The 16,728-nt window shown below is 42.5% G+C and overlaps 1 protein-coding gene across 1 annotated transcript; it reads right to left on the reverse strand.

Moving 5' to 3' along the window:
* Positions 1-1,676: 1,676 nt before the first annotated feature.
* LOC115112414 (zinc transporter ZIP13-like) lies at positions 1,677-12,592 on the reverse strand. The gene is made up of 10 exons (XM_029639464.2): positions 12,511-12,592; positions 11,167-11,514; positions 9,790-9,903; positions 7,631-7,764; positions 4,942-5,061; positions 4,616-4,705; positions 3,692-3,742; positions 3,319-3,451; positions 2,847-2,946; positions 1,677-2,694 (listed from the first exon to the last, which is right to left on the reverse strand). Exons 2-10 carry the CDS (start codon positions 11,489-11,491, stop codon positions 2,619-2,621), a joined length of 1,143 nt encoding a protein of 380 aa, XP_029495324.1. The 5' UTR covers positions 11,492-11,514; positions 12,511-12,592; the 3' UTR covers positions 1,677-2,618.
* Positions 12,593-16,728: the final 4,136 nt, after the last annotated feature.

A 16,728-nucleotide genomic window follows, 5' to 3' on the forward strand; every position in this document is an offset into this window, starting at 1 on the left:
TTATGAAAACGTAGGACACTAAGAAGACCTTTCTACTGACTCTGAAAAACAAAAGAAACATGCCCAGGGTCCCTGCTCATCTGCGTGAATGTGTCTTAGGCATGCTGCAAGGAGGCATGAGGACTGCAGCTGTGGCCAGGGCAATAAAATGCTATGTCCGTACTGTGAGACGCCTAAGACATCCCTACAGGGAGACAGGATGGACAGCTGATCATCCTCGCAATGGCAGAACACATGGAACAACACCTGGACAGGACCGGTACATCCGAACATCACACCTGCGGGACAGGTACAGGATGGCAACAATAACTGCCTGAGTTACACCAGGAATGCACAATCCCTCCGTCCGTGCCCAGACTGTCCGCAATAGGCTAAGAGAGGCTGGACTGAGGGCTTGTCGGGCCTGTTGTAAGGCAGGTCCTCACCAGACATCACCAGCAACAACGTCACCTACAGGCACAAACCCACCGTCGCTGGACAAGACAGGACTGGCAAAAAGTGCTCTTCACTGACAAGTCGCAGTTTTGTCTCACCAGGGGTGATGGTCGGATTTGCGTTTATCGTCAAAGGAATGAGCGTTACACATAGGCCTGTACTCTGGAGCGGGATCGATTTGGAGGTGGAGGGTCTGTCATGGTCTGGGGCGGTGTGTCACAGCATCATCGGACAGAGCTTGTTGTCATTGAAGGCAATCTCAACGCTGTGCGTTACAGGGAAGACATCCTCATCCCTCATGTGGTACCCTTCCTGCAGGCTCATCCTGACATGACCCTTCAGCATGACAATGCCCCCTGCCACACTGCTCGTTCTGTGCATGATTTCCTGCAAGACAGAATGTCAGTGTTCTGCCATGGCCAACGAAGAGCCCAGATCTCAATCCCATTGAGTATGTCTGGGACCTGTTGGATCAGAGGGTGAGGGCTAGGGCCATTCCACCCAGAAATGTCCAGGAACTTGCAGGTGCCTTGGTGGAAGAGTAGGGTAACATCTCACAGCAAGAACTGGCAAATCTGGTGCAGTCCATGAGGAGATGCACTGCAGTACTTAAAGCAGCTGGTGGACACACCAAATACTGACTGTTACTTTTGATTCCCCCCTTGTTCAGGTGCACATTATTCCACTTCTGTTCATCATGTCTGTGGAACTTGTCTCAGGTGCTGAATCTTACGGTCTTACAAATACTTACACGTTATGTTTGCTGAAAATAAACACAGTTGACAGTGAGGATGTTTATTTTTTTGCTGAGTTTACACAAGTTGCTTACCAAGACGTCATTGAATGTTCCCGAGTGGCCTAGTTACAGTTGACTTTCATCTAATTTAAAATCTATGGCAAGACTTGAAAATGGCTGTCTAGCGATGATCAACATGACAGATTGGAAAAAAAAAAAAAGTGGGCAAATATAGTACAATCCAGGTGTGCAAAGCTTAGCCTTATCCAGAGACCGCTGTAAATCGCTGCCAAATGTGTTTAACATACTCAGGGGATTGGATACTTGTATAATCAAGACAGTGATTTAATTTTCCCATATATATTTTTTTACTTTGACATGAGTACTGTCATCCCCCCACCCACTAATTTCAATCCCACTTTGTAACAAACATGTGAAAAAAAATCAAGGGGTGTGAATACTTTCTGAAAGCACTGTATATAGTAAAATCAAGACCACACAAAAATATTTTGCATAATATTTTATTACATTTCTAAATCATATTTTCCATAACAATTAAGCTCTCATTATAATTAAGGAGTTCCAAATATATCTGTCTGAGTGTCTCATCAAAATTAGCATTGTATACAATTGAAAAATACACCATATTTTTGCTTGAATATACATCAATGTAACAGATTAATCCTACACAAAAAGCAAATGGAGTGTGTGATGGAAATCGTAACAGAATTTGACAAAAACATTGCACCATGTTACTTTCTGAAATACTTCAATAAATACTAGGCAGTACAAGCAGATACAGAAACCAATAAGATACAATAAATATAAATTAGCCTGAAAGAGGAAAACAAATAAAAAGCAACACATGAGCATACAATTTGAAGAATGTAAGGAAATGTGTACGCATTTTAGTATGGTAAAGCCATGTGAGATTAAGTTTATACAGTATGCATGAGCTGCTCATATGTGTCTGATAAGACCTGTTTGAGTATGTGCATACATGGAATAAAACAGAATGAGACAGTGTCTGCCCATTATGGTCTGATGCTCTCAGATTGTCCAGTCACTTCCATGAAAGCTTCAACAAGCTTTCTTTGGCTCTCCTGCCATTTCAGAACGTCGGTCTCTGGGTTTAGCACATTAGTGTCCACACAGACAGTAGTCAGAGATCAGCAGACAAGGTGGACACAGTTGGTCTAGAGTCCTGATAGAAAAAGCAAGTATTATGATTCAAGGTGCCGTTCTGATTGCCAGATCGCTTCCATGTTGATGATAGGATGTTTTGGGACTAGGTGGAGTATTAAAAATAGTTCCATATAAAAAAAAGGCAATGGAATACAATCTGAGGACTTAAAACTGTATAGAAAGGGGGATTGTTTCCCAGTCCAGTGAATGTTGCTGTGATGTTTTCAATTATATTTTGGTAACGCAGGCATGTCTTTTGAGCTCAATCCACTACGGCAGACAAGACGGCCATGACGGCAATGCCACAGCACAGGAGCAGGATCTGCAACAGGGAGTGTCTGGAAAAACAGATTCTTATTATTTTTTTGCTTCAGTGTCTGCCCATTCATTTTCATATTAGTGTAACACTTTTTCCCCCTCTGCATATTTAGTCTCTTAGTGGGTATTTGCATGGTGGTCAGTGGCTGTCCAGACTGACCAGTGTACATACCCGAGGCTAGTCTCCTCCAGAAGGTCAGGCACCACGTTGACCAGGGCTATGTACAGGAAGCCTCCCGAGGAGAATGGTAAGATCCACGCTGTTGCATTTTCTACACAGGATAAAGTGGAATGAATGAGACATTTGGTTTGGCTTCATAATTTAAAAAAACGTTTCATGCTGTTTGGAGGCCAAAGCACTGAAGGCTATGTGGTTCCTTGATAGCCTATACCAACGGTGTGGACAGTTCGACATGTGCAGGCGCTCACCGGAGCGGAGTACCAGCACTTCCTGGTCTACTGCCTTAGCTCTATAGAATATTAAATCAGAAGTATTGTGGATCTCTTGCACCTAGATAGAAAACAGTACCGGCACCCAAAATAAGTACTGTTCCTTATTTCAGTCCAAGTCGAGCACTTGGTGTGGAGCTGTAGTTTCAGTGCTCTGCTGCTGTTTTGTATATGGAGGATACTAGGTGGCTCACCTGTCCCTCTGGGAGACTGGGCACACAGGGCGAAACAGGCCCCCAGCACCCCTCCCAGGGCTGTGGATAGCTGCATGCGGGCGGCACTCCAGCGGTCAAACCCTGCACGCAGCAGGATGGCAAAGTCACCCACCTAGAGATGAGCAAACATCATGTAAGCAATGTGTCACAGATTCACATATAAGCAATGTGTCACAGAGCCCATTTATGTAAGAAAAAAAATATGGGGATATCAACTAGAACTTATTCAATTCATGACTAAAAAAAAACTGTAAAATTTAGCTTTCAATGGCATGAAGTATGTTAAAAAAATATATATATAAAAAAAAAAAAAATAGGTCACATCCCCTAAAAATAGCGAGTTTGAACTTACCTCATGGGGAATTTCATGGAGCAGGATGGCAAAGGTGGTGAGACACCCAACCTGTCAGGAAATACACATAACATGTCTCTGATCAGGCTCTAAAAAATATATACTGTACAAGACATGTTTCCGATTCTAAACTACTCAAACACTGGTAACGCCTCTCCTGTACTACATTACAGTGTGATACATGAATGTTTGTTTCATGGATCCAACTGAGCTTCTACTTTTATAAACACCATCACGCCTGCATATAGAAATATGAGTGCAGATAGAAACCAAAATAAGTGGGATGCCCATGTGTGTGAGCGATGTAGAGAAATCTAGCTAGTTTACTTCCTCTCTGGCAAACTCTCCCTTTGGCTCATGCTGTTAGCCTTATGCCTCTCCAGCTGGACTTTCTCCCCCACAACCGTGGGTAATGTAATCATTTTTATATATCAGAAAATAGCGAGGTATGGTGTCCAATGTCCTGACTCAATGTTCTGTACTGTAATAATGACAATACCGTAATTAGTATTAAAAGCATAGAATTGTGTTGTTGAAACTAGTCTCTTCAGCAGGGATGCAGTATCATGCCCATAGTGGACTGAGCTGAGAATAGTGAATGTTATGGCTAAGTGCGAGCTGATACAGATATCTACAAGTCTACCAAGGGGTTTAGGTCCTATGCCAATCATGGTCACGAGATGGGCATGAGCCTCTCAAATGCCAAAATAGCCACCTTCCATAACATACTGTACGTAGTCTGTACTAAGTCGGCTCTATGTTGAAGTATTGTATGCATTTTTTATGACCAAGTTGCATTTTGTTGAAATGTTTGCATTGAAATTAGTAAGTGCTATTAGGTTTATTTTGCATGTATTAAAAACCCACACATGGTGACTATTTAATATAGAGCACCTGGACAGACTGTTCTGCAGACTAACTCACCTTCCTGCTGACCAGGAAGCTCCCTGCCACAGCCAGGCCGTGGGTGAAGTTGTCAATACAGTTGGCCAGCAGGTTCAGGTACCCACTCGTCTGCCAGATACACACAGAACACAGAACCAAGTCTGTACAGGTTAACATTCAAAGGATCCCACAGCTGACTCACGCTGAAGTCATATACATAAAGCTAAAGGGGTTACTTAGTACAGAGGATTTCTTTTTGGTGGCTCTTAAGCAATGGAGACTTCCAGATTATTCTCCCTTTTGTCATTTACATATGGCTTGTTAAAATGAACAATATCCCGTCAGACAAACTTTACCCAACTTACCTTTATTTTTTTGGGAACTTGCTGCAAGCTTTTTGTCTTGCAGGACGAGCTCCACGTATCAGAATGGTGCCCATTGATGTGGGACAACGCCTCACTACTGGAGTCTGAGCTATGGGAGGTCTGAGAAGGGACAAAAAAACAAACAGGTATTAGCCCAATCAGTAGGAAATTCCATAGCATGCAAAGGTTTACATAGTACACTACACATTCCATTGAATCAACCCACAGTACTGTGTTTCTTTTATGTCAACCATAGCTTCTCTCCTCAAACCACTGACTGCACAGTACATCCTAAAATTCCTGTCACAGTCATCACATCTTCCACTGAATTTGCGTGCTTTGAACAAAAAACAAACTCATTCTACCTCAGGGCTGACTTCCCTGTTCCTTCCTCGTTTAGAGCCATTTACAGTATGGCGGCATTTAATAGTCAAATTAAATGAGGGAAATATCCTGCTGTATTCTAAATGTGGCTGGGAAATGTTTTCCATTTTTGTAACCGAAACACAAGCAAGAAGTCAAACTATAAATATCTTCTCAAATATCAATCTGTCTCCTAATGTGTGAGTGGGCTGGTTAATTAATCGGAGAGAGAGAGTTTGACACCAGGTGAGATCGTGAATCATGACCCATGTCTCTGAATTTAATAGGTGCGGCATCTTGATAGACATCGAAACATGCTTGATAAGACTCCATTTGTGGAATTAGCACTGATCTACCCTGAGTCTCACTATCCACCCCTGAACACTCTCCTCTGGCCTCTCTGAAGTAGATGTAGCAGCTGCTTCCTCCCCATCTCTATAAATAGCTACAATGAATGAGCCCAGACATGGATGCCAATCTTCCTCCTCCTGAGCAAAAGAGAAGGAAGAGGAAAGTGGTACACACACACCTTTTGCGAGATGTATGGGGCACAAGGATAAGAAACAGAAATACCTGAAATTAAACTAAGAATTCTCTCTTGTATAACCGAACATTTTAGCATATGGGATCACAAATGCAGTATGATTAAAAGTGCTGGTTTTCATCCTTACCTTTCGATCAGCAACTTAGAGAGTTGACTATATCAGTGAAATAAAATGTATAAAAAAAGGAAGCCTACAGACATTAAGGCCTTCAAAAGACTGCAGTTGTGTACCTCTGTTTTACATACTCCACAAGAAGCTCTCCCATATCTACAGAGCAGAGAACATCTCAACTCATCTAAATCCACACTGTCAGACAGGGAAAATGCACCACCCAAAACCACTCCATACCCCTATATGCCAAAACATCAAAAGAATGCCCGAAGCTAATACTCTGCACTAATACCCTCTCCAAATCCCATATGAAAAAGGGTCTCACTGGTATTAGAGAAATGGAGGGGAGAATACAGCTTTGATCCCAAGCGTGTCTAGCAGATAGACACTCAGGGCTATGGCACAATGGGTCCCTGCATCAGTAACCACGTTTCCATCCAGATTAAAGTTATACCGTATACAAAAAATAATAATAATGACAGCTGGGATGGAAACAGGAAGTGTCGGTACAATTTCATTATTGCTTGTTCGACAAGGTGGGGATCTTTTTGTGTCGGTAAAATGAATTACTCAAATTGCGGTGGAAACAATTTCTTGAGTAATTGTTGATAGAATTACCATAATGTCAAGGTAAATTTGAAGTCACGCAATGCTATGTTGAATGGTCCTCCTACTACAACTAGAAAAAGCTTGCCCAGTTTATTAGGCTTCGGATGAAAGAAGTTATGATGAACTTCACAGGGTGGTGCACAGTCATGAGGCTAATGCTCCTTTCCAATAAATATTGAGGATATTATTTTGTATGCTAGTGAGATTATCTGTGCTTAGCTGCCGATTGATTGGGAGTCCCATAGGGCGGCGCACAATTGGCCCAGCGTCGTCCGGGTTCGGCCGTCACTGTAAATAAGAATTTGTTCTTAACTGACATTCCATTCCTAGTTAAAGTTGTTTTTTTAGTCGGTACATGACAAACTTTAGCACCAAAGTGGTTTCTATGTACACTGCATCACAGCCTTTTATCCACAACACAACCGTTTGATAGAAACAAACCTCTGGAGGGAAAATGTGAAAAATAAACTATTTTAAATGTTTGACTCACTTATTTTCCATTTGGACTCAAACTCCACTTATAAAGTTATAAACAAGACCATTCTGGGAGATTCCCATTCAGCCAGAATGTGTCATTACAGCACTGTTTATTCATTACCTTAAGATTGTTGAAGTTAAAATGCTAATGATTCATCACTGAAGAGTAGAATAAAAACTGATTGTGGTTTATTCAGCTACAACATTATCAAACAAGATGATCTAATGTGCCTTGTTTAAGTTTAGGTCAGAGTTATCCACTGAAGACCAGCTCAGATCAAACAGAAAGCCCTAGATAGAGCCAACTGATCCACTAGCCACCCCACCGCATGGAAGAGCAGTGTCACTGTGGTACCAGTGAAGGGATTAAAGAGCACTGGTGCACTGGACACACCTAAACAAATATATCAGGGTTTTAGCATATAAGATGAGGTGTGTAATTACATGCCGGACATTCACCTTCTTTGGAAAGACATGCCCACCATCTTTAAATAATTTTGGGCTATTAAAGAGTTGACTTCACTCTTGTTGCGCTTCATTTCATGTAGACAACATGGATAATACAACAGCATTGAACTACTCACAGGGACATGCTGGCTGTTACCAATGGAGTCCTCCTGGCTGTTCTCATCTGGGAACATATTCTCCAGGAGAAGGAAGGACAGCATGCCCATGATAACCCACAGGCCCTGGGTCCTGTAGTGGAGCTGGCTCTCATCTGAACACAGGGAGGATGGAAGAGACATAAAAATGGAGCCTCTCTCACACTAACAGGGATGACAAACTAATTGGAAAACTTTCTCTAGGATTGCATGGTGACCCCCTTCCACATGGATCAGTGGAATGCAGGCATGGCTTAGGTTTGCTCATCATCACCACTGAGGATATCACAAGTCAGCAAAGCATTTTAAAGTGTATTTCTACATGACAACCAGAGGACCTCAGGTTAGGGAAACTTAATCCTGGGCCACATCAAGTTGCCAAACATTGTAGATAGAAATGCCATGAATAGAGCTGACATGATTCCTTACTATTTACATCAGTGTTTCTCAACTCCAGTACCCCCCAACAGTACACATTTTTGTTGTAGCCCCAGACAAGCACACCATATTCATATCATCTAGGGTTTGATGATTAGTTAACAAGTTAAATCAGGTGTACTTTTCCAGGGTTACAATAAAAAATATATGGTTGGGGTACTGGAGTTTGGAAACAGTGCTCTAGATGACAGAGAGGCATGTCTGTTTACATATAATTACACAGGTGCACCTTGTGCTGGGACAATAAAAGGCCACTAAAATCATCCGTTTTGTCATAACAGTGCCACAGTCCAAGTTCAGGGAGTGTGCAATTGGCATGTTGACAGCAGGAAAGTCCACCAGAGCTGTTGCCAGATAATTTAATAATTTCACTAGCATAAGCCAACACTCCAACATCATTTTAGAGAATGTGGCTGTATGTCCAAATGATCGCAACTGCAGAATACGTGTAAGCACAGCAGCACAGGACCTCCACATCCGGCTTCTTCACCTGCGGGATCGTCTGAGACCAGCCACCGGATGAAACTGTGGTTTTGCACAATTGTAGAATTTCTGCACAATCAGTCTCAGGGAAGCTCATCTGCATGCTCGTTGTCCTCACAAAAGGTCTTGACCAGAGTGCAGTTTTCAGTCGTAACAGACTTCAATGGGAAAATGCTCACCTTCAGTGCCCCATGGTGGTGGTGGGGTTATGGTATGGGCAGCAATAAGCTACGGACAACTAACCCAATTGCATTTTATCGATGGCAATTTAAATGCACAGAGATACCGTGATGAGATCCTGAGGCCCATTATCGTGCCATTCATCAGGTGCCATCACCTCATGTTTCAGCATGAAAAGGCACAGCCCCATGTTGCAAGGACCTGTACATAATCCCTGGAAGCTGAACATGTCCCAATTCTTCCATGGCCTGCATACTCATCAGACATGTCACCCTTTAAGCATGTTTGGGATTTACAACAGGGTGTTCCAGTTCCCGCCAATATCCAGCAACTTAGCACAGCCATTGAAAGGAGTGGGACAACATCCCACAGGCCACAATCAACAGCCTGATCAACTCTATGCGGAGGAGATGTGTCGCACTGCATGAGGTAAATGGTTAGTATCACACCAGATACTAACTGGTTTTCTGACTCATTCCCTTAAACTTTTTTTTAAAGATAGATGTGACCAATAACTGCATATCTGTATTCCTAGTCATGTGAAATCTATAGATTATTATAATTATTTTAAATCAACTGTAACTCAGTAAAGTCTTTGAAAGTGTTGCATTTATATTTTAGTTTAGTTTATATGTTTGCACTAAAACTGCTTTGAAGAGTCATTGTAAAATGCTATATTTGACTATTTTTTTTTAAATTGACGAGAATATCTGCACTTCCAACATTTACTTGTTCAAAAAAATAAATGTGGTACCCTGGGAATGTTAGCTGTCATTCCCTGTCTGGCACTGTCAGCTTGAAAAGTGTCGAAATCCACTGTTTTCTCAAACAGCCTATCTTCACAATATTGCTGACATGTCAGAAAAGTGATATGCAAGCCTATGTACACACAGGAATTCCACTGGTCTGTGTGAAGGGTCAGAAGAGGTATACTGGTAGGGGGAAATGAGCACAGGCAATTTGAATGGGGATGTCTCCAGGAGGGATAAGGATGGGGATAGAAAGAACAGGAGGGTGCCTGAGAGAGAAGGTTGACCCACCTGGGCTGCAGGAGTGGGAATGTGCCCAAGCCTCCGGGAGCAGGTGGAGGAACACGTCACCCAAGAGACCACCAATGGCAAAGCTCAGAAGCTGCTTTAGCTTCCGACAGCCAGCTGGAAACACACACAGTGTAACAAGAGATGATAATTATGAAAAGTTTAGTTGAGGTAGGATGCATCATCCATGACATACAAAGTGCTGGTTCTTCCCTGTTTGAGCGAAAACATTTACAGGCTTCATTTAAAATAAACCTATGGAATAAGTAATTTTCTACTTTAGCTTTCAAATTAAGAGCCATTACATGTTTGTCTATTTAAACATTTTCATCTTTGCATGAAGTATGACTTAATGATGACTATGACTGAATTAAAGAAATAGGCCTACTGGGTCATTTCTCGATAGAAAAAATAGATCCAATATATTCAAACTTCTGAACGAACAGCTTCAGAGAATGCCATTGCAATGATATTACAAGATGGCATTAGTGATTTGACTTCTCTATCCTTACCAATACTAATAAGCACAAAGGACCAGGACAGGCAAAAGCCAGTGCCCTTCAGTGTTAATTGTGTTTTCTGAGATGTGTTGAAATGCAATACAGAGGCCTGGTTTCTCTTCTTTGAGAGTTTAGAATACAGCATGGCAATGAGGACACACCCAATTCAGCACCATTTCCATTGACACATTTGTCCGTCTAGGCTTATGTCAGTGATACCAGAGAAAGTAATTCTGTAGTTAACAAAAAAATAAAAATACTGATTTAATACAAACTTGTCCTAAAAGAAACATAGCAGGATTTGGGTGAGCCAAAAGCATAATCCAACAGTGCAAATGAATCAGTGAGATTTGACCATAATTTAACAGTTTTTAACACTATATGCACATAACTATTTATACACCGGTATCTCACATGGTTAAATACTCAAGGCAACAAGAAAGAAAAAAGAAATCAGCACCACAGCTTTGGAGGTAGTGACTGCGGCCTCGATATAGGCTGTGTTTAAAAGGGTGTGGTCATGCAGAGTTCAAAACCACATGGTTCATCTCATTAGCAGCAGTTTCCTCACCAGGGAAAAATAGAGGGGCTATTGCTCTACATTTAAATGGCTCTTTAGAAAAAAACGATGCAGAACTATTTAAAATATATTTTATTTTATGATAAATTTATGTCCAGCTCACAAGGGCCCCTTGATAATGTGAGGCATTTGCCTCTTCTGCCTAATGGTAAGTCACCCTGAGGTAGCCTACAGTGACTGTTTAATTACGCGTGTGGTGATCGAGGCCTATCCAGTGTGGCTCATTTTCAGAAGAAAGAGAAGGCCTACATTAGTCTGGCTAACAGCAAGGCTCACATATCAGTTTAGGTCACAACTTACCCACTGTATTGAGGGCCTCTCCTGCCTCAATAGGAATAACAAGAAGGGGGAAAATTCCAGTGAGGCCTATAGCAACAGACCCAACCAGAGAGCAGAGCCAGACATCGGCACGTTCACTTGCAAAGAAGTCGGCTAAGGCCCGGAAGCCTAGGAGCTCATCTGGAAGCCCTTGGCCTGATCCAGCAGCTGTGGCTGTGGCATGAGCCATGGCTGCCTGGGACATCTTCTTACCACTGGATACCCCTCTGGATGAGACGACCAGCAGGGCAACACCAGTGAACAGTGCAGCCAACGCCCAGCTGGGCCTACCACCTCCTGATTTCATCCGTCCCTCGTTCCAGAGAGCACCTGCAACCAACAAGGACAATGTTGCAAGATGGAGAGGTCATCATAGAATGTAGATAAGAATGCATGTGCTCTTAACTCAACATAGATGCTTTCTCAAACAAATTGTATGCACATTCACTGCCAAGCAGTTTGTATAGACATTTAATGGGTGACGATAGATTCAAAATGGACAGGACAAAATGCATCCCTTGGTAGGGTAGTCATTCCACAAAAACAGATGGAAAAAGTGCTCCACGAGCAACTGCTTAGGTCTGCTAATATCTAAGAAAACGTGTCTAAGGGGCCCACAGCATTTTGACTTGAACTAAACCAAATATCTAAAAATATTATTATATTAACTTTATATGGTTGTGTGTGATACCCTGTCTACACGCCAGCGTCGCATTTTGAATGTGTCCATCAGAGCGCTGTTCACCGTCGACGAAACTCACACATTTAAGGGATAAAGACAACACTAAAAAGTTGGAAGCTGTTGTGGAGACTTCGCAAACATGGCTTGCAGGAACAAGTTAAATGCATGTTTACTTCAACGATAGATATAGGATGCTGATATCTTGTTGTATGATGCTCGCGCAGTAAAAGTTATGACATAGCACAAGCAAATGTTGCACAAGTTCCGTTAAGGCCCAAACATTTTAACATGATGATGATGAATTGTAACAATTTGTAGGCCAGCTAACATTAGTTAATGTACTCACTGTAGCAACTGCTGTATCTGCTGCGTTAGATATGTATGTATTTAGCTAGTTAGGTGAATTTTGTTTTTACTTTGCCAAAAAACAGTAGCCTATCAGTTATATTTATTTCGCCCTGTTACTTGGAAAGTTCTGGCTGTCTACAAACAAACTCTATAACAAGCTTAACTAGCCAAGCCTAGCATTTCAAGCCTTGAAAGTTGAAGTCAACTAGTTTGGATTGCTATAATCACGCAGTCATATTAGAAGAAAAACTACATAAGTAATGTGACATAAGAAAAAAAACAATAATATATTTTACCCTGTTGTGATTCCTGAAGTTCTTGCACCAGTGTGTCCCTGCCATCCAGCTCCGTGAGACAGGCTAGATAGAGCCGTTGTTCCACTCTCCAGCTGATGCTGCAGATAACTACTTGTTTGCTACAGCCAACATTCCTGCCACGGCTTCCACTTTTCCAGAGGAGCCACGTCACCGGAAGTGTATTTTTATTCCTGACAGCATGGCCCGGATTTGGATAAAAGGGAGGGATGAAATGTAGTTTAGGTTTATGGGGTCTATTCATCAGGGAAACCGTTTAAACGGGACGGACCTACCCAATAGAAACTCACTTTTGCCGTTTAGAGTAAACGGTTGCTGTTGCCAAACGTTACTTTTTTGTAATTGAGCTAGGCAAGTCAGAGGAAGAACGACAGATTTTTACCTTGTCAGCTCGGGGATTCGATCCAGCAACCTTTTAGTTACTGGCACAACGCGCTAACCACTAGACTACCTGCCGCCCAACGCTTTGGCATTTGCCTGCAATGCTTCTGTTTCATTTGTGAAAAGTTCACGATAGTAGAAGTACAATTAATGACTGAAAAAAAATCTAAAAAGCACAAGTACTCATTTACAGTAATGAGAGTATATTTGTAATTAGTTACTTTACACCTCTGCCTTAAGTAGTAGCCTATAAGGTCATCTCAAAATATTGTATTTATTTATTTAACTAGGCAAGTCAGTTAAGAACAAATTATTATTTATAATGACAGCCTACCCCGGGCCAAACTCGGACGATGTTGGACGCCACCCTATGGGACTCCCAATCACTAAGTGATGGTTGTATGGGGACTTTGTTTATGGCTCTATCACTTCCTATGTGTCAAAGGAACTGAACCGAAAAGGAATGAAAGCATAAACAAAATATATACAAAATATAGTCCTCACACAAAAATCATCTAATTGGACTGTATTCTATATACGTCCAATGTTCTGGCAAAATGACTATCATGGCATTTTCTCTAATGCCATATCTAGGGTTTTCCTACTTGGTGTGTTGCTTAGGCACTATCCTAAGTTGATAACTATATGATAAGTTTACAGCTGTAAGGCACTAGTTTTGGGCAGTCTACAGGGATGACCTATGGACTTCTGGGAAGAAAACTGGTGAGTGCTGTAGAGTCAAAGGCCTAGAAGTAAATGTTCAACTTTAATAAGGCTGGTATTTTGCTTGGACCCTTAAGTGGTCCTAGCATAAATCCTAATTGGATGTTCCGTTATGCATGTGCGTTTATGCTTACACAAGCGCGTATGTCAAGGGAAGAAAACCAAGTATCCTGGCAGATTACAACTTGTTCAGAATGCGTCTGACTTGTCAGGTAATTTTCAGGTCAATGCCTGGAGGTCAGTCAGAATTGGTGTCGAGGGAGTCTGTAGTAGTTTTTACTACAAGTCACTGTGTCTTCCACTATTGTAGTGGTGATAGGTATGAAGTCTATTTCATAGCTATGTTATCCACGGAGGAGCTAACCTCACGACCGAAGTACTCTATGTATTAGACCAGTCGTACGTGGTGTGATCGTGGTTAATGATTCTAATAATTTTCCTCCTAAATGGAGGATTATATTTATTAGTGACATGTGTGTTAACCATTGGAAGAGTGCACTGGAGATTCCCTTCCACGTGTTGCACTCTGAGTGGCTCCTATGTCGCTGTTGTCAAGGGTAATTTGATTGGTTAGGTCTCTAACCTTCTTACTGATTGTAGCTGGACTGACTGTTGCTGGTATTGGTACTGGTGCTCAAAGGGACCAGTTATCCTAACGATTTATTCTGAAATATTATACTACCGGAACACATGATTGGAGCATTTTACTAATTGTATTGTAGTTGAACCTACACATGGCAAGGAATGATTATTGTTGCCATTTGTTTTGGAGGTGGACAAGTCCACTGGATTTCCTTTACGACCAGTGTGGTACACCTCAATACTATCTTAGATGTGTTCTAAGATAATCCCCGTCTAGGGGCCTGACTGCTCCTCACTGTTCTCATAGGGGAGTTTACAACTAGATTTAATTTATACTCTGGCGGCCTCGTACGGTGTTGTCCGTAGCTCGACCCCCCCTGGCCTCGATGAGGCTCATCATGGGTCTGGGCTAATATTCCCCCGCGGGTGGGGGGCGCAAACGGAAAGGTCGGACCCTATGTACGTGTTGTCAGCGGCTGCGTTGTTATGAGAATGGCTGTAACCTTTCAACCAAATCTCCTGGTGTTTGTGATTCAAAACTCTCAGTGTCTGTAGAGGCATGTCAGTCACCACCGTGTCCGCGTGTGGCAACCTCTTCAGTACCTGCGAACTGAGACGAGGATATCAGTCTGTGACATCGCAAAGAGTTTCACCAGTGGGAGTCATCGGGTCAGTTGCTGGACTGACGACATTAGTGTCATTGTAAGGAATGACAATCCCTAAAAAAACGGAAAGGGTATCATCGGAATCAGAGTATACTCTGCGCATCAATGTTTTTCTTGTTGATACGGCCGCAGTGCTTGCGGAAGTGTCCGAAGGGCAAGAAGATTTCATCTCAACTACCATATTGCATGACTGCAAGGAGGAGGGAAGTTGCTAATTCACAGAGACAGCTGGCTCGAAATCATGAAAATAATGGTCAATCAGGTTGGCTGATGGAATGTGTCGAGATATCGTAATATCTCCTTGGATTGGATTCTGCCCCAAGAGGTTTTTAAACATCTTTTTCCCAAGGGGTGCTTTCGACAGATACCCCTCGTGAATGACTGCATTGCAGCTAGTGTTAGGGGAAGACAGTGTGGTCAGTGGAGGAGGCACGGTGGCCTGTGACCATACCTGGTTGGTTTTCCAATCCATCAATGGGAGTAACCGATCCATCAAGTCTGTTCCAAGTAGCAGGGTTACAGTTTTGAGGCTGGTAACATATACAGGGTGAACGAGCGATACGTCCTTGAAGTGTAGTTTCAGCATGACTCTCAATGTGAGAGGCGAGGTAGTCTGAGTGACCCCTCGAAGTGTAGTGTCGCATCGTTCCACTTTTACCCAACGTTTAGTTGGCTTCAAAGCCCTTTTAAGATCATCAAACAATGTTTGAGAGATGAGTGATATTGTCGCACCCAAATCAATTAGCGCATGACAAGTTAAGCAGGGACTGTTTCCAGGTATGGCCGTTTAGATTCGTGGTTAGTGGACATACTCCCCACAAAGTGGAGTGGTCGTTCTCAACGACGTGATGTGCCATTTCTGTTCAAGGTGGAAGCAGATTGACTTTTGCGATTTTGAGTGGGCTTGGCTTTAACGAAGCGTTTGACCTTTTTCTTCGCAACCTTTGTATCAGAGTCTATAGACAAAGTTTCTTGATCAAGCGGGCCCTGGATAGGGTCTTGAATGAGAGCGGGAGAAATTTGAACTTTAACGTCCTTGCTATGGGTGTTAATTCCTGCGGACCTGGTGTCCGGTAATTCCTCGTCTAGTCCTTGTGACTTATCTTTCACCATTTTCCCAAATTGTTCTCTCTTTAGTTCATCCCGTAGTGGAACTTCTGGAGAACATTGGTCTACGCTTTGATCGTCCTTCAACCCTTTGTTACCGTTGTGCTCTGACATTTTTTGTGGGTTGGGGTGCAGGAACGTAGCGAACAGGTAGATTGTAGCGGTAGTCATGTTGATGGCGAAGTACTTTACAGTTATTTTGACAGCGGAGGTTATTGGAATCATGGTTTCGTGGTAGAAACTGTTGTTTGCGTCATCTCTCAATGCTCCAATACCTGATAATGCACCCTCTAACTGGAGTGAGTGCTCCTGGTCAAACTTCAAAACCGAGTGGTCAGGGCTCTTAGCGTTGTGAACTTTTGATGCCTAAAAAGCTGTGCTTGCAAGCTCTCTGAGTTGTAAGATAGGCAAGCCAACGTGGGCGGCAGTGCCCAAGTAGGTAATGAAGATAGGATACATGTTCGACAGGAACATTTGTTTAAAAGGTAACAGGTCTTCCATGCCTGTTTCAGTGAGTAGGCCAAAGTAAACAGAACAAAGCCTATGATAGTAAGCTTGTGGGTGTTCGTTCCGAGCTTGTTTGACTGTGTTAGCCAGTGAGCTATCGTGTTTGCGAGTCGTAGAACCACTGAATTCTACTTTCAAAGCTGTGGCAAGTTTAGCGTAGTCATTTAGCACGTGTTGCTGTTGTAGACGAATGAACCTTGTCACGTGTCTATTCGATGTTCGCTTCAACAGGTAA

Source organism: Oncorhynchus nerka, linkage group LG27 (genome assembly GCF_034236695.1).
Source record: "Oncorhynchus nerka isolate Pitt River linkage group LG27, Oner_Uvic_2.0, whole genome shotgun sequence".
NCBI classification, from domain to species: domain Eukaryota; kingdom Metazoa; phylum Chordata; class Actinopteri; order Salmoniformes; family Salmonidae; genus Oncorhynchus; species Oncorhynchus nerka.